Source organism: Manacus candei, unplaced genomic scaffold, assembly GCF_025592945.1.
Source record: "Manacus candei isolate 608988 ecotype Guabito, Panama unplaced genomic scaffold, ASM2559294v1 h1tg000039l, whole genome shotgun sequence".
Classification (NCBI taxonomy): Eukaryota; Metazoa; Chordata; class Aves; order Passeriformes; family Pipridae; genus Manacus; species Manacus candei.
Genome location: NW_026138087.1, coordinates 488,898 through 511,142, shown reverse-complemented (window position 1 = coordinate 511,142; position 22,245 = coordinate 488,898). Strand labels below are relative to the sequence as shown.

Here is a 22,245-nt window from a genome sequence, read left to right as displayed (position 1 = left end):
ATTTTCCAAGTTTAGGAATGTCTTTTTAATTGCACTGATTGGCTCTTTTCTGAACATCCATTTTCAGTGAGATAAAAAAGAAAACTGGATATTTTAACACATAAATATCCAAATATATGCACAGCACCACGGTGGTACTTGTCAAAAAAGGTACCAGAGCTAGTAAGATCACTGAGCTTTGAAGTGTTTGTATGTTAAATTACTTCTTTTTTTTAGAAGTATTTTTAAAAAAATGTCCACATGTAATACATGCAGAAATATTCTAAATGTTTCAAATAATACTTAAAAAAAAAGAGGTATACTTTATAGTTTACTATGAGATGGAAACTAGTGCATAATATAAACAATATGATTGCACCTTGCCCTTCCAGCAATCTCCAGTAATTCATAGTGTGACTTCACTGGTTACCAATCAGAAAACACAACCCTAAGCTACAGTATGATTTTTATGGCATACCTTGTCTCTGATTTATTATAATCATGAAGGCCTGTTATGCATCTTGACATAACTGGGCATTAATAAAAACAGAGTTGCATTAGCTCTGCCTTTATAGATGTTTCTGGAATGCATTGGTACTATTTTGGCATGATGTTTTAAGTTGAAGAGATGTGCTCTGCTGTACTGCAGTTGAATTTCTTTGTCATATAAACCACTTGTGCTTAAGAGAGCTCCAGCTAAACATAAGCTGAAGTGGCTTGTGCAGTAGGTACCAGATATTATAAAGAGTTTTTAGTCTTTTTTTTTTTGTTCCAAATTAACAGAATATTTTCTTTTTCCCTTATATAGGTCATGCCAGTCTCCTTCAACTCTATCTGGAGATTTACATTGCTTTCCTATTTGGCAATACACTGATCTGGTTTCATCTTCCTGATGAATCCTGGTTCTCTTATTCATTAAACTACTGAATATTATCAGGCAGTCAGACAGGTGTTTTGTGCACATTAAAGACGTACAAATAATTAGCAGATTCCAGTACTTAAGATTCTCCTGAGAAGGAAATAAGGCTTTACCTTAATCAACTAAAAATGTAATTACATCTGCATGAAGTGCACTATAACTTCAGTGTTCAACTCAATGTACTTGTTTTCCTATGAAGTCAAATGTGTTATAATCAGGTTAGACAGCAGCAAGAGTCAATGAAAATGCTTTAATTCATTTTGGCTAAGCTCTGGTTATGTAACTGACTCTTCAACCTGGCTACAGATACTTGTTCCACATTTTACTTGATCTGTGCCACAATATACCTTCAATGACAGCTACACTGTCTCCTGTTTTCCAGTGGTATAGTACATATTAATGTTGCTTGGCATCTGAAAGTTGCAGATTAAGGCATGGATTGATGTAGCAAGTTCACCACCAAAAGAAGCCACAATAATTTTCTGACTAGCCAAAGCTAGAAAAAAAAGATTCTATGATTTGCTACTACCTGAAGTAGATGACAATTAAGCACTGATGAGCTGTGCAAGTTCTTAACTACAGTTGATAAAGAGCAGAAAAATATTTGATTGGTAAAGAAAACAAACTTTAAAAATAATGACAAAACACAAGGTATTTCTGGTGCAGAAGGTACAGATTCTGTGCCTGAGTTCCTGAAGACCTCTTGTTTAATAACTTTCATCTCACCAGTGTTGGGCTTTATCTCATCTGCCAGCACTTAAATTTCCTGTCACAATAACTGCTAACAAACAGCAAAATCCACCTGAGGCATCTGAGACTGAATAGAAACATTTTCAAATCTCGTGTTGCAAATGTTCCAGTGAAACCTAGAGCTGGTGGTCACTCCAGTAGTTTTTCATAACAAAAAAGAAAGTGATTCACAAAAGCCTGAACTGTCAAACACAAATCTGGTGCTGCTCCGCTGAGAAAACGAGTTCCGGTCTTCATTTTGTAAGCTTCCACTGTGGATTTTCTGTAATTTCCAAACAATTCTATGTGACCTTAAGCCTTACAGATTTTTATTGTCAATTTGTGAAGAATGCAGTAAGATGTCTGCTATTTTCGTAAGCCCCAGGGCTCATGACAGGTACAGAGAATCCATTTTATGTTCTCCCTTGCTGACAGTTGTTCTTTATTCCTGCTGTTACCAGATAAATATACAATATACTATAATCTTGCCACCAGTGTTCTCAAAAGTGATTCTATTTCAACTTCTTGTTTATTTTGCTCAGATTTTTTGAAAGTGAATTCTGGGAATTGTGAATTTGAAAGTAATCCAGTTTGAAAACTGAATTTGGACAGTAATCCAGTGATGAAAAAAAATTCATTTCCCTTTGTTTTTCCCTACAAAATCTACTTTTTTGAAAGGATCATCTGTATTGTAGCCATAGTACAAGATTCAGATCCTCAAATAATTTATTTGCTATTTGTTAAAACATGATTTTAGTCACCATTCCTTTATCTGCAAGTCAAATACTGCATTCTACAATGGATTATGCACACAAGTTTTAATTGTAAAAGAAGTGTTGTCTGCTTGTTTTCCTATTACAGAATTTCATAGGATTCCTCTCTACTATGTGTCTTCATCCTCTGATGGGAATACGTCTTTGCTGAGACTGGTTTAAAGTCTTGGGATGCAAGTTTCATTGGAGTTGGCTTTCTACTCTTCTGCTTCACTGCAGTGATATCCCTGATAATGACATCAGTGTCTGTATGTATCCTAGTTCTGTATAAAGCAGCTTCATTTCCTCTGATTTTTTTTTAAAAAAGGAAAACTCAGAGTTATAAAACTCAGTAACTTTTTTCTTGATACAAAATCTATAAAATTCCTAAGACCAGTTCAGTTGTGACGGACGTTGTTAAATAGCTACATGGGCTGGGTAGTTTAGCAATATACAAAAACACTAAGGAAAAATCAGTTTTGATTAAACACTGAACTACATGCAAGTAAAACAGCAATAAATGCCAGAGTTTTGGACCCCAGCCTGTGACAGTGCAAGGTTTTGTGCAGGTTTTCCAAGCTGATAGGAATCAGGGAAGCAGGAGGAGGCTGCCTATCCTTGCACCACCTTGTATCACTCTCTCTGACACGGTGGCACCATTTGCACTTTAAAAAAAAGGTAAACAAAACCCTCTTTGAAGTCTGTCATATGCAGACACAAACATGCATCTAAAAGAGATAAAGAGATAAGAGAGGATAACCAACTTGCCTACTCAAAGGAGGACATTCCTCTGTGTATCCTGTAGGAGCAGTTCTGTCTCAAGAACACTTTGTGTCCTCAGTGTTTCCTGCACTGTTATTTCCAGAAAGAATGATCAGTGATGTTTGATAGGGGACAGAAGTTTCTGGAAAGCCCGAATTTTTAGCAGCAGAATCAAAAAAGAGTCTTGCAAATTCTACTTCCATCACTGACTTCCAAACTACTCCTAAAATCTCCCCTTTGTGTATATACACTCTGCCTTTACTTTCCTTCTTTCTTTATAAAAAACATATGCAGTTTAGAATTCACTTAAAACTGATCCTAGTGAAATTATAAGCATTCTTGTTAAATTTTGAACTGAATTTGTACACTGTATGGGGAAAAAAATATTTTATTTTTCAAACCAGAGATGGGCTGGAATATATAACCCTGCCAACTGCCAGTCCCAAGTTACACAATTCCATTTTCAGAAATGGCTGTACCTAGTATAGTTTTGCTTCCATTTTCAGAGAAATCCACGTGCAACTTCACATTATATTGGTTTCTATGGTGTGCGCTGCATGTGCTTGCTGACCAAAGCAATCATTGTACTTGTCATTTAAGTGCCAGAAGCTTTTTCTGCAATCTGTAGATGGTCTCCAGAGCTTTTTCCATCATTTTAGTAAGCTTTTATTAGTTAATCACACTGAGAAGACTGCTGTTACAGCAGAGCACTGCGGAGTTACCAGATGGATGAGCACAGAACTTGCAATGCCCTCTAGCGTTTCTTGCATGACAATTAAAATTTATAGTGAAATTTTGTTAGCTAGGTTTAAGTTCCTCTCTGGATACTGAAAACAAACCCATTGTAAATACAACCATATCATGAAACACAGAGCCTTGATAAGATGGAGGACAAATAGCTGAGATTTCAGAGACCAAAAGAAATTGAAGTTGCACAATAGCTTGATTGGAGTTGCGTTATTTCAGAGAGAACATCCTATCCTAAACAACTCCATGATTTTCCTAAATTTTATGTGAGAAAAAGCATGGATGCTGGAAGACAACAGGTAATCAAGCCAAGACATGACACAATATATTTACAAATTTCTCTCCCAAACAGCAGAAATCATAAAGGCTACATTAACATCAGGATTTTGTCATCTAGCCAGCAACTCTCTAAGAAATAACAATTATTTTTGGAGCTGTGAATGCTTTGATTTCCTGATATGTAGCACAGCAGCAGCAATGTATCATTACAGCACTTAGCCCAAGCTAAACAGCTTTGATCACGCTTTTAGAGTCAAGCATCTCATATAGTATCGCTCTTGTTCTGCAAGTTTTTGGCTTGGTAGTTGAGATCTCCCCATCCTTCTGCTGTGTGCACTCATGAAGATATGTTCTTAGTATCTCTTAGATTAGATTTCTAGTCAGCAATTTCTGAACATAAGTGCTTAGTTCTACTTCATTAATCTGAAAAAATACCATTTTTAGTTGTTTCTAATACTTCAAGAACATCAAAATACAACAGAAAAAAATTCCAAAACAATGCTGTGACAAACTGCAAATTATCCCCTACTCATTTGTGAGAGTTTACCCAATTATTGACTTGTTTATTTTATAAATGTGATGGTGTTTATTGTAGGACTGTGTTGGTTTTATAAAAATAATTTTCTTGCTTCATAAGAAAGGATAGGCAATCGTCTTTAAAAAGGAACATAATCAAAACAGTGACACACAAAGTGGTGTTTATGGGACAAAGTGATTCATAAAGTTACCGTCAGTCACTGAGGAGGAAGGAATGGGAAACCGCAACACAGAAAGACAAAACATCAAGCAGAAATAAAACCTCTTGTTCTTCCATGTTCTTCAGCGTAAGAACAGTGAACACCAGTTAACCCATTGCCAATATCTTAAGTGACAGCCCAGCTGGAGACTGAAATCTAAGCTATGATTCTAGGTAGCTTTAAGATGTAGCTGAAATTTAGGGTTCCTGCTGGGATGTCACACACAAAGTATTATTTTATACTTTTCACAGGTTTCACTTGAGGCCTGTGTAAATATCAAGGAGGAAACAGATGACTTAAAAATAAGACATTATCTTTAGTTCTCTTATTTGCAGAAATAAATTTATAATGCCTAGAAATTGAATTCTTAGGGATACCTCCTCAGAAACTTAACTTCCTATTGATTTTGACAGGTTTTAGGCAACTGAAGTCCTTTCAGGATTTGGGTCTTAACCTCAATTACACTTTTATTTCTGAGCACTATGAGGAAGCCCAGAAATAATTAGAAACAAAGAAAAAGAGTGGTGAAGTTCATTTAGTTGTAGTTTCTCATCATCCTAAAATCTACACCAGCTGAAGAAAAGCCTAGAAATCAGATTTTAATCAATAACTCCTTATACATATCCTGACTGTTTAAACTACAAGAAGTTTTTTCAGAAGTCCCTAAAAACTAGGTAAATAAAGATTGGGGGAGGGGTGGGGACGGCCTGTTAAGAAAATGGGGGCCAGAGCGTTAATCACAGAAATAGTGATTGTTATTTCCTACCTGACCTCAAATTGAGATTGTGAAAGGCAGTAGTTTATCTGTACAGCAATAATCTCAAAAGTGATGGGAACTGATCGTAAAAACTTTGCTCAGCGCCAGGTGGTGCTATTTTGCTTTTTTTAAAATTCTTATGACCCACTAAAATATTTACATTTTTAAAGAATAACCTCTGATGAAAACTAAATGAGTGAGAAAAGTATCTGTTTTCTCATGCTGTAAGTCAATTGTGACTGGTCTTGGTGTTATGTATTTATATATTTCAGAAGCAGAGGATTTCCAGCACACCTGATAGAAAAATTTTATAAGTCTTTAGTTTTTAAAATAATCCTACTTCTGTTATGACTTAACTAGTTATTTAAGTTGTTTAACGCATAAAAATTCTACATATGCTTTTCTGAGATTCTCACACACACAAAAAAAAAGAAAATTCAGATCAATCTAAAAGTGCTGGTTGTGAAGTGGCACATATAAAGTATGCGTATTTACTTGGAAATTTTTAAATTACAGACAGACTGTCTAATCACTGTTCCAAAGTGTGTGCCTCCAGAAACTCAGACAAGTCCAGAAGCCGGGGATGTGAAGGAGAGAGAGTCTTAGAATCAATCCTAGAAAATAAATCTAGTGTCAAAGTTCAAGGATTTTTTTATTATTATTTAGCATATTTGCCATATATTCTTACATTTTCCCCATCATGGCTGGGCTTCGCGAACGAAGATTTGGGAAGGCTCCATCCACATTTGTTACAAGCACGTTGGTGGCTTATGAGGCCAATATGTGACAGACATGTCCGATTGCAAAAGGCACAGCAGAAAGACTCTTTGGATGGTGTATTCTGCAATACACGGTTCTTTCTGCGTTGCCTTTTCTCCTCAAGAGTGATCCTGCGGGCGTTCTCAAAGGAGACAGCTGTGTTATAGATGGCGTGTCTCCAGGCCTCCCGATTTGAGGCCAGAGTCGACCAGTTATGGTGATCAATATGGCCAAGGCTGAGATGTTGTTTCAGGGAGAACATTTTCCCCAGCTGTTCATATAAAACATAAGTTGCCCCTTTTTATGGTTCTGATCTATTTCTCACAAGATCACAAACTGTATTTATAGGCAAGTTTACAAGAACTTTGTCAACTTCAGTTTAACAAAATCTAATTTTGTTTTGTTTTTGCAATATATCAATAATCTAATAATTTTTAGGATAGCTTTTTCAATTAGATTTAGGTTTCTCATTAATACAAAAACTGTCTTAGAGGAAGTAAGAATCCAGCTATTTATTTTAAAGGCCACGAAGTTGCCAGATGTTAACACCCTATCCCCACTATTCTGCAAACTGAAGAGTCTTTGCAGAGGTGAACTGATAGATTGGTATGAAATGAGTGACATTATCCTATGCTGCTCTTCCGTTTATCACTTACTCCTTGGATTAATGGTTTACTCATGGACTATAAATTCTTATTTCCAGGGCTTCCTGTATTGTTGACTTTACCAGTTTGCCAAAAGCATTGCCCTTGTGGCTGCTTTTGAAGAGATCCCAGAAGTACAGGAGATTTGTTTGGCAAATAAAGTAGATTTTTCTCTCTTGCTGCTGGAAGGCTGGACTGAAGGTAGACCTGAGAATGCACAGAATGTTTTGTGTCCCTGCACTCTGAGAAGAACAGATCATTAGACTCTACTCTCCTGCTCTCTGCAGTGCAGTGCTGATGTAACACAAGGAAGTTAACAGGACCGCTTGCGGAACCCAGCTGTCTCCATACGGACCGAAAAGAAGGAGCAATTCTTTAAGAGATGCAATAACACCAAAATCTCTGTGTGTTTGGGTTTTTTTAATATGCATCTAGCCTCAATTAGAATAGAAAGCAAATCCAGAGGTGGATGTCCGTATTTGACCGTGTCAAAAGTGAAAATTAGAGTATTGCCTCTGCCTCCTAGAATCTTGATAGCTATTTGTAGACAAGAGGCAGAGCCTGGGAACACCTACTTGGCAAAAATACTCCACCAACCCCACCCCTCAGTCTTTTAAACATGGCCACAGACAGGCAATACCAGTCTGAGTATGCATCTTCTGGTGAGGGAGAGCCTATCTTCTTGTCCAGGAACAAATACCCACTCCACAAAATTGCCATCACTGTCCACTGTTAATCAGCAGAAGATCAAGTAATACCAGAAATAAACCACTGTAGATCTGATGAGTGTTTCTATGCAGAATGTATGTATATTCGTTCTTTATGGTTCTTGATTCTGAAGAAGTATATTCATTAATGCAAATCACTGCTTTTTACTAAGTTTTGCAGTTCTTCTTACATTTCTAAGACAGTAGAAGCATATTTTTAATGAACCTATGTATCAGAGCAGAGAATATAACATAACACAACACAGGACAATCCAGTGCTAACTGACTAATTTCCTTCATGGGTTTTCATCCCTTGTGCTAATTAGAGCTCCTTCTTGCCTAGTACATCCAAAGATAAACAATCCTCTAAGGTTTAAAAGGTAAACTACACTTGAGCCAGTCAGATGGGGAAAAAATCCTTAGACTGTCAAATCTCTGTGCTTTCAGACAAGTAGAAAATGTGGTCTCTGGTTCATCATTCCTGATTCCTTTCATTGCCACAGCTTAATGTAATGGATACGTGAACTTGACATTCAGCTGCCATGGTTTAGAGCTTGGCATAACAAAATAAATGGAAGTAGATGAGGGCTTCGGTTGATGTGCTGGACTGTGAATGGCAGCTGGTAAGGTGCATTCTCAGTGCCTGTTTTCTGCCTCTGTTACAGGGGTAGTTTCATGAGCCAAGAGGTAAGGAAAGTAACCTTGTACTCTAACAACCATTTGCCATGGCCCCTAGTTTGGGAACTGAATACAGTAAGGTACAGTCTCCCTGACTCATAAGTATAACTGAACAGAAAAAAATAGGGATTTTTTCCTTCAGTTGAATATTTCAAGTCTCCTCATGTGCTAACATCTCATGACTAATGACATAAATGACAAATCAAACATATGAAGTAATGACAACCTGATTTCCACCTTATGCAGCCAATGAATGCTGGTTAACCTTGGATCCTTGGGCATGATAAAACTTGCCTGCCAAGTCAAGGAAATCAAAGGTATTCAGATACAGCAGACATATCTTTACTACCTCTTTGCCAAAAGGGGATTATGACTGGAAAACTTCCGACCTTGTCAGTATAGGAAATAGTTACAGAATCAAGAGCCTAACATCTGCTGAAGAAAAATACACAGTATAATCTCAGAAAGAGGTGTCTGTCACAAGTACAGCATTATAATACTTTATGTTTTCTTTTTTCCTTTTACATCAGAAACACCAGAATTGTTCTGTAAAAAAGCAGAAGGGTTTTCATAAAGCAGTTCAACTGACAGTAAATCTACCACAACCAGAAGGGGAGCCCAGGCATGCTTTAATTATTTTGTATGCAGCCTCTTAAAGTGTGCCTCTTTTGTATGTGCCTCTTAAAATTCTTCATTGTTGTCATTGCTATGTGTTTAACCTGGTTAAATTTCCTCCTTTCCCAATCCCTATTGGTTTTGTTTCTATGCATTGCAGAACTTTATCATCTTTCTCCAACTGCACTTATTTAATTGGATTCAGGAAATGTGCTGTAGTGCCATGTTCTCTATATGTACAGTTAAATACAAGAGCTGACAAACTTCAAATGGAATAGTGACCTTCCTTTTTCTGTGACCTAAAATGTTGCAGAAAATACAGTAAAATTGCACTTTTTTAGTGAAACTTCAATCTGTAAAACTCAATAATTTTTCTAAATGTCAAAGGCTGGAGTAGTTGCAGAAGTCATGTAAGAGGATTAATGCTAGCTCAGAATTCTCTCTTTTAACTTGAGAAACTTATGTGCAACTAAGGTAGCAAATATATTTGGGAAAAATATTGAGCTCTGAAAATATCCACTATATCACTTCTGATTTTCTGCTCTTTTTTCATTTTACAGTTGCATCATCCATAAATATTGAGTCTAGGCACACTAAATGTAGTAAAAGTTGTAATTTTTTATGCAAGAAGCATAAAAAAATGTTCTCTCAGTGAGAAGGAACCCAGAGACAAAGAAAATGTGACAAGCTTCTTGGAAAGGCCTTCTGGGCATGGAGAGTGATTTCAATGGTAATGTTTCGGGGTTTTGTTGTTTTCTGCTGTCAAATGCCAGCCCTAGATGTGGGGTTTGTGTTGACCTAAGGGAATTGGAAAAACACATCCCTGTTATGTACAAATTAAACATCTCTGCTCTCTTAGGGCACAAAAATGGTACAAAGGGTGAAAAAAAGTATAGCAAAGTAAGTGTCTACACTTTTTTGCTCTGCTGCTGTTGCATAACGCTGTTCTGAAAACCACATTGTACAGGAATCTAGCAGTCCAGATAAGATGCTGAAGTGAGAGATTTCCATGACATTCTAGCCTAAAATTTATATCCTCAGTATGCATGTGTAGGACTCATTTACCATAGCAGACACACTAGGAAGACATAAAAGTAGCTATAGCTGTGAATAGCAGGAAAAATTCTCCCCTTGCCATCTGATCCATACTTCCAGGAACCTTTCTATCTGAAATATTCTAAACTTCAGATCACACATTGCTCACTGCTGCAGTCACCTAGAAACATGGATTGTGCCTAAGTGTTTTACTAGAGCAATGGTGACACAACCACCATGAAACTTCTATCAGCTTTCTGAAATCAAGATGTGAGCATTGCAAGAAGTTCTTTGCTCAGTGACCACTGTGGAAGCATTACTTTGATACTGTACATACCAGTCACTGCTACTTAAACCCAAAATCCTTCAGCTTCCCTAGCACCCTGGTGCCAAAGATCATGACAAAGGTTTTACGGTCATAAGCCATAGTACTGCTGCTGTTGCTCACTTGAGTGGATGATGATGGTTTCCACATCTTTGACAGGAGTAGAATTCAGAGGAGATTGTTCTTCTCCTAAAATTTCTTGCTGGTATCAAAGAAAGAATGAAAACAAAATTTTAAGAAAGGCAAAAATGGTGAGACATCTAAATATTCGAGTCATACTACTTGGTGAGAATCCCAGCCACAGATTCATAGCAATTCTGCATTCACCCTCTCCAAACTGAGCTGTTGCCACTGTCTGCTCAAGGCAAAGTTTTCAAAAAAGCTAGAGCTTTTGCTCCATGTAGTGGCCAACATCCCATGGAACTGGGTGTTAAAATATTCATTGGCTTCCAATTTGTTATCTATTCTGTATCACACTAATGGTCCTCTTTTAATGGTCTTTCTGAGAAATTACTTCATTGCTGTGTTGCTATAATTGCCTCAGACACAGTGACTGAGGGAAACTAAACCTGATAAAGATTTTAATAACAGATTGCAAGATTTTATTAGCTATTGATCTTATGTCACCTATAGGAGAAAACCTGGAGCAGATGACCGCATCTTGAAAAATTCTAATCATTAGAGAAAAATGATGTCTTTGTAAAAGGGAGCAGAGGAAATAAATTATGGCAGTTCATGGGTAAGAAATAAAAATGGAGAAGATATGGGTCACACCACTTTTATACATTGACATGCTTGTTCATTCAACACCCTGTGTCAGAATTTTGCAGATGGGAACCCAGTAAGGAGTCCTGTAACTCAGAGATCATCTGAAACTACTTGTAATTACTATTTTGTCAAAGAGGGATGGACTGGATTAAACATTTGGGATTGACGATTATTTGTATTATTATTTAAGAAATCAACTGGACAATTCCATTAGTTTGATCAACAGGAAAATTCGTGGGGGAAAACTATTTTCTCCTATAGCGGGAGCTGTGGATGAAGCTCTGGGGGGAAAAAAACCCACGGCTGCAGTTAGGAATTATTTTACTTCATTTATATGAAACTTGGGTCTTCACGGTTTGCAAGTTCCTGAAAGAAGCAACACCGTGCGGGACGCGCTCCCCCAGGCTTCCATCCCTGCGGCAGCAGTTCCGCGCTTCCCTCGCGCCCCGCGGCGCGGCGCCAACGGGCTCCGGGAGCGGGCGGGCAGGCGGCGCGGCGGGCGGGCTGAGGGGCTCCCACCTGCCCCCGACCGTCTGCACTCCCGGTGCCGCGGGGCGGGCGATGTGAGGGCCCCTCGCCCGCCCACCCGCGATGTTCGGGGCGGGCAGGTACAGCATCCCGCGGCCCGTCACCAGGAACCTCGAGGACCTGGACTCGGTGCAGAGCGTCCTGCTGCACAGGTCAGTGGCGGGGACGGGGAGGCGGCTCTTGCGAGGGGGAGCGCCTGCCTTCGCTTCCCGAGCTCTGGAGGCTCCGGCGCCCTGCGCGCTCCGACCGCTTACCCTGGGAGACTCGCCTCTGCCCCTCCGCAGAGCAGGACTGGCCGGGCGGAGGGACAGAGGAGCACCCGGCTCCCCGGCAAGCTCCCCTTTTGTTGTGGTGGCAGAAAGGACGAGGGGCCGTGTCCTGCCGCCCCGGGCGCCGGTGGGCGCAGGCAGGGGGCTACGGGAGCCGGGGCTGCCGCGGCGGACCGGGAAGGGAAGGGACTGCTGCCCGCGAAGCGCCGAGGCGCCCTCGGGTTTCCCTCTCTCCTTCCTGGAGAAAGAGGAGCATCTGCAGGTGAGGGGAGCTACGGGAGCAACGCCTGGGTCTCCTACATGTGTAAGGAAGGGTCTGATATGGATTGATGTTCTTGCATCAGTGCCGTAAGCATTTTGAACCTTCTTTAGGGGGAGGGAAAAACGTATCCTAAGGTCCAAGGGGGGTGGAAAAAAAATCATTTAGTGGATGTGCAGGAGGAGCGCTGTGTGAGAAGCAGCTGCTTTTCCCCCTGCCTTCACAATTCCTAACATGCGATTTTCCACAGTATCCCCCCACAAAGACATCCCGACAATAAGATCTGGCCCAATGGGCCCAAGCCAGACTTTGAAAAGCCACCCTTAAAGCCATTTTTCGTGCACTAGCTGAGAGCCGCTTACCATGGCTAGGCTTCGCGAACGAAGATTTGGGAAGGCTCTATCCACATTTGCTACAGGCACGCTGGTGGCTTATGAGGCCAATACGTGACAGACATATCCGAGAGAGCCGCTTACACTTTACAAAGAAAACAGCATCCCATTCAACAGTATCCAAGAGAAGCTCATCTCCAGTCGTTGATTAAAGTGTCTGTCTCCTATGTCGCAGCTACACTGATTTCTTTCTTATTGTAAAAGCACACGGGTACTCCCAGTGCCAGCTCCAAACAGCTCTTGCTATGGAAACTAACAACTGATTATTAACTCCTGCTCAAGGCGTAACTTAAAATCCATTCCTATGAACACTGGGGATGCAAACACAGAGTACAGCAAGGAGGGCATGCCAGAATCAGCCTGCTCCTGCATGGCAGTCTGAAGCTGCTTTATGAGCAATAAATGTATCCATCTGCTAACAGGGACCCTCTGGTTGCATGGATTTGTGCATGGATTTGTCAGTGACTTAACAGAAAATGTTCCATTTCAAAGCTGGATTAAAAACATGCTGCCCCATGGTATTGCTTATATTAATATACTCTAAGTGTAATAAGGGTATTCATGCTTGAAACATTTGCATGTTGACTGACTGCAAATAATGGTTTTCTTTCATGCTTGACATGCCTGCTACGCATAGCAGGCGATCCTAAAAAAACCCTGTAGATTTAAAGTGAAGTAAAAACAGTAGAAAAAAAAATCATACTTGAAGTTAGAGCTGCTTTTCATGCTAGAGGGAACTCTTAACTCTATAGGACTGCTTTCCAAAAGAATGAGATGGGTTGAACTAGTCTTCCCAGATTCTTCATGGCTGCTGTCTTGTTGGTTTTGTGTTCTTGTAAAATACTTTCTGTGATCCAGCAGAGTTGATACAGAACGCTTAAGAAGTCAGAAAGAACAGTCTATTTTAATTATTGAACACTGGAGTGTTTTCTCACAAAATTTCTGTTCCTTTGGTCCCAAAGGTAGCCTTCATTCTCCATTTAGTCTGTTTATATGTAAATATCCCAATAAAAATGACAGTCTAGTGTTACTGTTCAATTCATGCTACTTTGCTGTGGATGGTCTTGATGCAATCATAAAGTTGTGAACAGAAGATGCTGTAATCACAATCTTATTCACGTAGTTTTATGGAAACCTCGTAATAAAAAATCTTATTTAATAAGAAGTGCTTGTGAAATGTGCCTTTTGTCCTTTAAGAAAGACTTTGGCAGGGCAGGAGAAAGCTGTGCTGTTGTCATTAACTTTTAAAAAGAGGAAATTATTTCTGTTATATTTTTGCTGATGCTGTGCACTGGAGGAATAAAAAAATAAATAGGGATCAATAGATGAAAAGTATATAATGTCACTCTTTAGCATTCCATTTTTTTTTGTTAGTTTTTATTTCAGTAAAGCAGGTGTTAGCATCAAGAAACAGAACTGATAAACAAAGATGAAACTATTTTCCTCTTAGTTTTCTCTGTTAGTAATGTATCAAGTTACATATGTAATATATTATTTGTGTCCAGTTCTTGATAGAGCCTTTCTGGAAATAGTAATGGATTTGAAAACAAGCAGAAAGGAAAAAATGAAACAATAACAAGTCACTTAGGTCTTCTTAGTTCTTTATCACTAATGAAGAGCTGTAATTTGAAGTATGGAAGGAGAAAGCAAAGGGACACTTAAAATGCTGTTGATACCCTTATAGTAAGAAAGACAGATTCTACTATAGTCCAGGTGTATCCAGTGAGATTTGTCTTGCAGGATTACTATGGCCTGTTTCTAGCACCTGAACTGTACAAAAGAGCCAGGGAGCTGGCAGATCCAATCTTTGGAGAATTCTTCAGTTTGGACCACTGTTCAGATATTACAGGAACAGCACTGCAGTCATTGCTCTTCCTCACCCACACTGGCAGTCACTAGGGGGAATGACCCTGAAGAGGAAGGGGAGATAGCTGAAAAATCAGGGATCTGATATAATTCCTGGATAGCACATTGGCACCTCACAGGCTTAAAGCAGGTGCTCCTAAGTATCAGGTAGCATTCACTCATAGCACAGGGTACCAAGGGCATAATGCTGTCCCAGTTTTCAGCCGTGTGTTGAAAAAAGCCCAAGTACATCCATGATTCAGGCCCAACACACCTGCAGAATGTGAATCAGTGAAATATTTTGGAATACCATCAGTGAATTATGGGTCCTGGGAACATTGCTAAGATTAGGCCTGACTATACCAAACACAATAAGTTAGTCATAAACGCTAATCCTAAATTTCCCTGTGCTCTTCCATCTAGGCACTAGGAAAGACTCTAACTCCAGCCTCATTTCTTTATCATCAGGTTGAAAAAATCAGCTGTCAGTATATAACAATGAAAAATACTAGTAGTGGAAATTGGGCAGTGGTTGGAGTATCCATGCAACTGCACCAAAAAAATAAAGTTGCACTCTAGTTATTTTAGTACTTTATTAGACAGAACCAGTATATCTCTTTAGTTTGTCCTATACTCTGTCTTCTTTTAACTTCAGTCTCTTTCTGAATATTTTTCTGTTATTTTCTGTTATTTTTAAAACACAGCAACTTTTGAAGCAGGTTAAGCTGAAAACAGTAACAAGAAACTCTTGTTCCGGAATAAATTTATACACATGGATTTAGTTCTTTGCAGGAACAGCTAATCAGAACAACCTTAAGGCAAAAGGGAGTGCTTTTTAATTATCCACTTTTAAGTGTTCATTAACCAGTTGTCCAGTGAGAGTGAGCAGTACTATTAATGCCAATGATACCCTGTGGCAAGTTTTTACCATCTGCTTGTTAATAACAGCAACTTAGCATAGAAGGCTTATGGGTTCCCTAGCAAGAAGCATCAGTCCAGCTACTTGGACTAAGTGTAAAGTATCTGCCAAAAGACAAATTATTTCAAGTCTTTTCCTAATACTTATGCCCAAGAAATGAGAGGCTTTCCTCTCAGGAGGGATTGTATGGGAAAATCTGTGTCTTCACTAAAATAAAATCCTGCTGTGTGAGATATGCCTTGCAGTCTTTAATTGTTCCCAGAGCAGCAAAAATTCCACATTTGTTTCAGAAAAATACTTAGGTGACTCCCAACTACCCCTCTCAGTGGACCAAATCTTCCATCACCCTTCCATTCATAATGAGCTTATTCCTATAAAACAGCAAGTGGTGTAAGACCACTGCCTCCTTGAGAGAGCCCGTATTTCTCACTTAGAGAGCAAACAACTGGAAACAATTAACCAGCTCTTGAACTCAGTGAAATTTAACTAACACAGGACCATCTGGCATTGACTATCACTTCTCTACAGAAACACTTCAGTGTGCTGCTCAGCATATTTAAAGTGCTTGCAAATGTAAGCAGAATTAGGGAGGGTGGGACAGTGTATCTCACCTACTTCTCCTAAAATTCTAACTCCTGCAGTATTGATCTTAGGAAATCTTAACTCATTAGGCTCTTTGGGAAATGCTGATTATGCAGATTATTTTGTTTTCACAAAGTAAATTGTCTGGGAAGTGGGGTACTTGAAAAATATTTTTTCCGCCTGTTCTTCTGGAAGTTATAGACAGAATGAAAGTTGGTGCATAACTTGGAGTCTGGCAATTGCAAACAACCAAAGATCTGATTTTTAATTTTTTTTTTTTTTTTTTTACCATGCATGGGTTATATATTTTGTGTGGCGTGGTTGTTGCCTGCTCAGATAGGGGAAAAAAGCCCCTTAAAGTAACTACACTGTCCTGTCCTAAACCAAATAAAACCATAGCAGAACAAACTTTTTACTTTAGATAGGGAATGTTTCTGTCTTCCCCCTTTGGATAGATTTGTAGTCTTAAAAACTATAAAACAGTGATTTATCTGCAAAATCAGGTCTTGTACAGGGACTTCAGAATGGCCACAGTATTCAATATAGGTATCTTTAACAACTGCAGTTGAAGCCTAATCACATGGATACGAATCCAAAACATTTCTTTCTGTCAATTCACTTGGAATCACACTTATTAACAAATGCTTCCCTAAAGCAGTTTCAAGCACAGGGATTTCATACTAGAATTCTGTGATTCCTACATCGTACTCCAGCATTATAAAACCCTGCTGGCGAAGCTGTGCAAATATCCCACTGAGCAGACCTTAAATCCAACATATTAAAAATGTTCCAACAGTTATTCTCCATCCTTTCCCTATTCACCATGCGTGTCCTGATGGGTTTACTGACATAGCTACACAGCAAGTTGCCTATGGGGTTGCCATGGGTCTTGTTTTTCATGGATGGGAATAATTTATGTCCTGAAAACAGAGTAGAGGTTTTTTGTCTCTCTCCTTTGACTGCATGATTTTCACGTGTAGATTGCATGGGCTGGTGTAAGGGTCTGTCACATCCTTGTTTCTCCTGAACCCCACTGTTCTCCTGACTAACCTAAAAACAAGTTACCTCAGTTTCTCACAACTTCATAAACAAATATAAGTATAAAATAAAGCAGAGAGGTATCCCACTGCTATGTATTTGACTTGACCGTCACTTCTGACCTCACGTTTCCCCCTCCAGATTAGTGTTTGATTACAAGCAATGCTCTGGCCCAGGACTCCGAGTTTCACTGCCAATCTCTTTTATGGGACAGATGTGGGACCTTGACATCGGGCAACTAAATAAATAGTCTGGTGATTTGCGTTCCATATCGACCTACTGAAAGACTTTCAAGGGCTCGCTAAGGCAGTTTTTTTGTTTCGAGGAGGCGAACGGGGCAGGTCGGGCATTACTTTCAGGGGGCGCACTGAAGGCGCAATTTCCCCCGGTCGAGGCGGGGGCGGTGCTGCCCCTCCCGGCCCGGGCCCCTCGCGCTTCCCGCCGTCTCCATGGCGCGCGGGGACGCGGCCAATGGGAGGGCGCGGCGCGGGCCACGTGGCCGCCCGGCGTGGGGGTGTAATGGCGTCCGGGGGGCCCGGCGGGAGTGGAGCCGCCCAGGCGATGGAGCCGCCGAGGGGTGAAGGCGCTGAGCCTGCGGGCACCGGCAGCGAGAGTGACTCCTGCGGCTCCTCGCTGTCTGCGAGCTCCGAGTAAGGGGCCGGGAAGGGCGAGCCGCGGGCCCTGGGTCGGGGGCGTTCGTGGGGTTGCGCCGCCCCGGCGCAGCGGTCGGATTCCACAGCGCCCCGGCGCTGTGGGTGTAGCGGTGATGGTTCTAGTAGCAGAGAACGCTCTGTGCTTTCTGAGACGTCTCTCTGCCGAGCCCTGACGGTAACGGGGCTAGCAGCAGCGTTAGTTCAGCTGCGGGCAGTCCTTGGGATGGGTCCTGAATCCCAGCTGGACACGGCCTGCGAACCAGAGGGGAAGGAGGGACATCGCACGTGTGTTATAAGTGCCAAGCTCAGACAGAGCTGAGAAATGAATGGTTACATGTGCCAGCGGGAAAATAGCGTGTTTGTGTTTTTAGTAGTTCTATTTTAACAGTTCTATTTTCTGTCACTAAGTCAGAATCCTTCTGGGCAGCTATAGCCAGTTAGAGGATGGCAGCTTTGCCTATACCAAATCGATGCCTCAGCATGAAGTTATACTTTGTTGTGGCACAGCCAAAGGTTTGAAAAACTAAAGATGACGAACTTCACTTCTGCAGAGTCTCATACGGGTGGAATTTAACTCGAGTGCAGTTACCTAAAAGTAGTTAATCCTTGATTTGTTGTTTGATTGCTTTAAAACAGGCTCAAAGGCTCACAGAATCACAGAATGGTTTGGATTAGAAAGGACCTTAAAGATCATCCAATTCCAACCCCCTGCCTTTGGCAGAGACAAGATCATAATGCTTTTATTGTTTCAGTTTCCTTGGGTGAGAAGAGCCTTCTCTTGCTTCAGAAACAGAACTTGGATCCTTTGTTTCTGGTATATCTTTCTTCCATACATGGACAATTTCAATTGGCACAGTTTTTCGGGCAATGGAGGAAATAAATACCTGTGTGTGATCAGTGAAACTGCTCTTAGAGGAATGTGGGTCTTTCAGAGTTTTAGATCCCTTAACTGAAGCTTCCAGACCTAGATGGAAGCACTTGTTTTGACACAAGGGAAGAGAGATGGAAATGAGATTTTTTTTTTTCCTTGCTTAGTTTAAATCAATTGTGACACTACAACATTAGGGGGAAAAATGTGTCATCCTACGTGTAGATTTCTTGCTTCAGACTTTGCTTTTCCAGATGTCTGTACAGATCTGTATTTCAAAAGTGATAGTTCCTTTACATTATAATGTAAATACTACAAATGGCCACCCCTTTTTTTTTTTCTTAGTCCATAATGTACATTATGGTAAGAATACACAACAAAGCTGGAGAATGTGAGTGTATGAACTGACATCCAAGTTGAAATTTTGACATTATCCCAAAGATGAAAGAACTTTTACTAAGACCACAGACCTTTTTTATAGAGGGAGTAAAATGGCTATCATACATCACAGGAGTTTCTGCTAATCCACATGTTATTTCTCTGTAAATTTCTAGTGTTTCCTTCGTTGATTTTGGGTTTTCCTAATTTTGCTTACATATACCAGAATGCAGAACTACTTAAAAAACAAAACAAGGAAAAACTCTGGCATGTTATTTCTTGCCTACCACCTTTTGAAAGATGTCGGATCAGATATTGTCTGGCCTTAGCAGCCTTGAGTAAGATACACAAGATCTTGAGTAAGACTTAGTAGTAAGTTGCAAACTGACTTACTGATGACCATTGGAATTAGCCAAATCCTCACAAGTCATGGCTCTTCTTTTAAAACTATCAACTTGGGCACAAAAAATTAATAAATACAGAGGAAATACATGATGTTTCTTCCTGTGCAACATCCATATAGTTCTCACAGTAATTGGGGCTCCAGGAAGAGAGTAATGCCAATGTTTTCTATGTTCTTAGTCCAACCAGATCTTTTCTTTGAGCCCTTAAAGGTGCTATGGTGCAATGTCTTTGCATAGTGTTCTCTGTTCAGCTATAATTTGAAGCTGTTTCATTTAACTGTTCTCAAATTAATGCACTATTTGAATTATTTAATTCTAGTTCTAAACACAACTCACACTCATTATTCTGTAAAATTAGTTCTAGTATAAAATGTATGTTAACTTTAAACGATGAATGAGATGAATTCTGATGTAAATCATCGACATAGTTTTTCCTTATATGATTTTTATGAAGCACGGAGACCTGTTTGTTATCTAGTTGGGATGAATGAACTGTCTTTGTCTGTTTCTGGAAGTCTTCCGTACAGAACATTTTAGATAATTAAAATGCTAAATACTCCTACTTATTGATCCTCATCCTGTTGTAACATTTGGTGGTTCGCCTTGGGGTTCATTTGGCCTGTTGCCTCTCAGCAACCCTTTTTCTGGTTGGTTTGGTTTTTTTTCTCAGCTGAAAGAGCATGATTTTCTTCAGTCTCTTTCCCTTTAAAACATGTTTATACACTATTTACTATTTGTCTCTGTGCTGCGGATATGTTCCAATTATTCCATCTTTCTTAAAATGTACTCTCTGAAACTGGACATGGTTGACATATTATTGTTACCAAATTAGGACATAAAATTTTTTGTGCTGTGCAGATGATACTTTTGGTAATACATTGTGGAGCCGCTTTGCCTTTGCTTTGCAGCAGCATGTTGCTTGTGACTTAAAGTGATCCACTCCAGCTGTCAGAACTGTTTCTATAGCAGTGCTGCATCTTTTTAGTGTGTATTTTTGCATGTGAGCGTGAATGTGCTATTTGGAACTTGACTTTTAAAAAGTGTTACCTAGATTTCGTGTTGCGTTGTTTTGGGATTTTTTTTGTTAAATTTAAGTGACTTTAAAATGTTAATCTTGTCTTGCCAAAAGGCTGACAGTACAATCTGTCTTCCCATAGCATCCTTAATTAGAAGGGACCTACAAGAATCATCAAGTTCAACTTCAGACTCTGCACAGGACAACCCCCAAAATCACACCGTGATTACATTATAAAGGCAAAAATAATATGAGAGAACAAATAGGATGGCATTTTTTCTCCAAGAGAAAGCCCCATCATGCCCATTAATGTAATTACTAATTAAAACAAGTTTGTGGTTGTATTTTGTTGTTTGTTTTCAGAAAAGGGAATATTGCTTTTTGCAATGGCTGTTTTTCTGTAAGGCACTTGAAGAAACTATTTTAAGTTCTGGGAGGGGTGTCTTTCCTTGCCATTTCCATCATTTGTCTAAGACAAGCACTAATCCTTATGGCAAACTTAAGCAGTTGAACTGTCAGTGTTCAGGAGGCAACTATTTTTTTTCCTTTTTTTATCCCTTGCACACTCTGTCCCCTTCCTACTTAAAACAATCAGATGTCACTTGCATAGCAGTCTTCCTTATCAGAACTGTCACTGATCATTCTTCTTTCTTTCCCAGTGATCTTGAGCCTGAATGGTTGGATGGTGTGCAGAAAAACGGGGAATTATTTTATTTAGAATTGAGTGAAAGTGAAGAAGAAACTTTGTTCCAGAACAGCTGTCCAGAAATGCCAGCAGTGAATCATGTCAGGTTTCGTGAAAATGAAGCTGAAATTATTCAAGAGGAATCACGAAAGGAAAGAAAGTATGAACTGAAGAAATGGACCAAAATATTAAAAAAGAAAAATCTTTTACCAAAGCATTCTGGTAAGAAAGGCAGTGGAAGCTGTAATGTGCACTCCACTGGTCCTACTTCCATATTGAAACACCCATCCACACAGAAAATGGGTGTCACTGTTCCACAAAAGTACAAAGATGTGTATGTTTATGTAAATCCCAGAAAACTGTACAGTGCTGGAGAAGAGGAGCAGCAGAGGCTGCTGGAGGCCTTAGTGGGAATTGTCCATCAGTCCTCATGGAGCAGCAGAAGAGTGGAGAAACAAGGCAGGAAGGATAAAGTCATCAGAGGAGTTGGTGAAGAGAAGCTTGTGGTACATGGCTTGGTGCCAGGTAGTTCTGCAGTGAAAACAGGTCAAATCTTGATCGGTAAGTAATCAGAGGAATAGTCAACTTCTGCAATCTTCCGTTGAAATGAAGACTTACGGGTTTTTTTGCTTTTTGAAGCAGCTGATTTGAATATTCCTGAGACATAAGCAGTTACATCAGGTCTTGAGGGATAATTTCAAATCAATGTCATGGCATCTGATGCTTTGTTACCTAGTAAATTTTACTGTATTAGTGGTTTTAAGAACATGTGGCATAACATAAAAGGTGTTACTACAATAAGGAGACAACTATCCCTTAGTGTACAGGGATTGAGCAGCTTGAACATGGAGCAAGAAATACTCCACCACCAGCGCCCCCCCTTTAATTTAATGCAGGATTTAATCCCTAGATAAGTGGGCCTGGGGAAAACCTATAGTCTGCCAAATACTGTATTTAGTTTTCAGTCTTTTCAACATCATCCCTCTTGGATGAAAAGCTTTACCGTATATCCTTTAAATGGATTTTGTATCATAAAAATTAGGAAAAAATACCGAGTAAGATATATGTTACAAATTTTCTGCACAGCCTTGTTTGGTTATTTTTCTGTTTAGCGAGTCTAACAGCTGCTTCCTCAGCAGTTGTGATCAGGAGACTCCAAATCTATAGTGGTGCTGCAGTTTAGGAAGGCAGTGAGCCAGCTTACTCACTCTTCTTTGC

The 22,245-nt window shown here is 39.8% G+C and overlaps 1 protein-coding gene across 1 annotated transcript in view; it reads left to right on the top strand.

Annotated features, from left to right (window-relative positions):
* Window positions 1-17,531: 17,531 nt before the first annotated feature.
* INTU (inturned planar cell polarity protein) overlaps window positions 17,532-22,245 on the top strand; it is a 36,626-nt gene continuing 31,912 nt past the window's right edge. Inside the window, exons 1-2 of the mRNA XM_051794447.1 lie at window positions 17,532-17,674; window positions 21,002-21,588. Coding sequence (XP_051650407.1) covers window positions 17,544-17,674; window positions 21,002-21,588 — 718 coding nt within the window. The 5' untranslated portion in view covers window positions 17,532-17,543. The remainder of the gene's footprint in view (window positions 17,675-21,001; window positions 21,589-22,245) is intronic.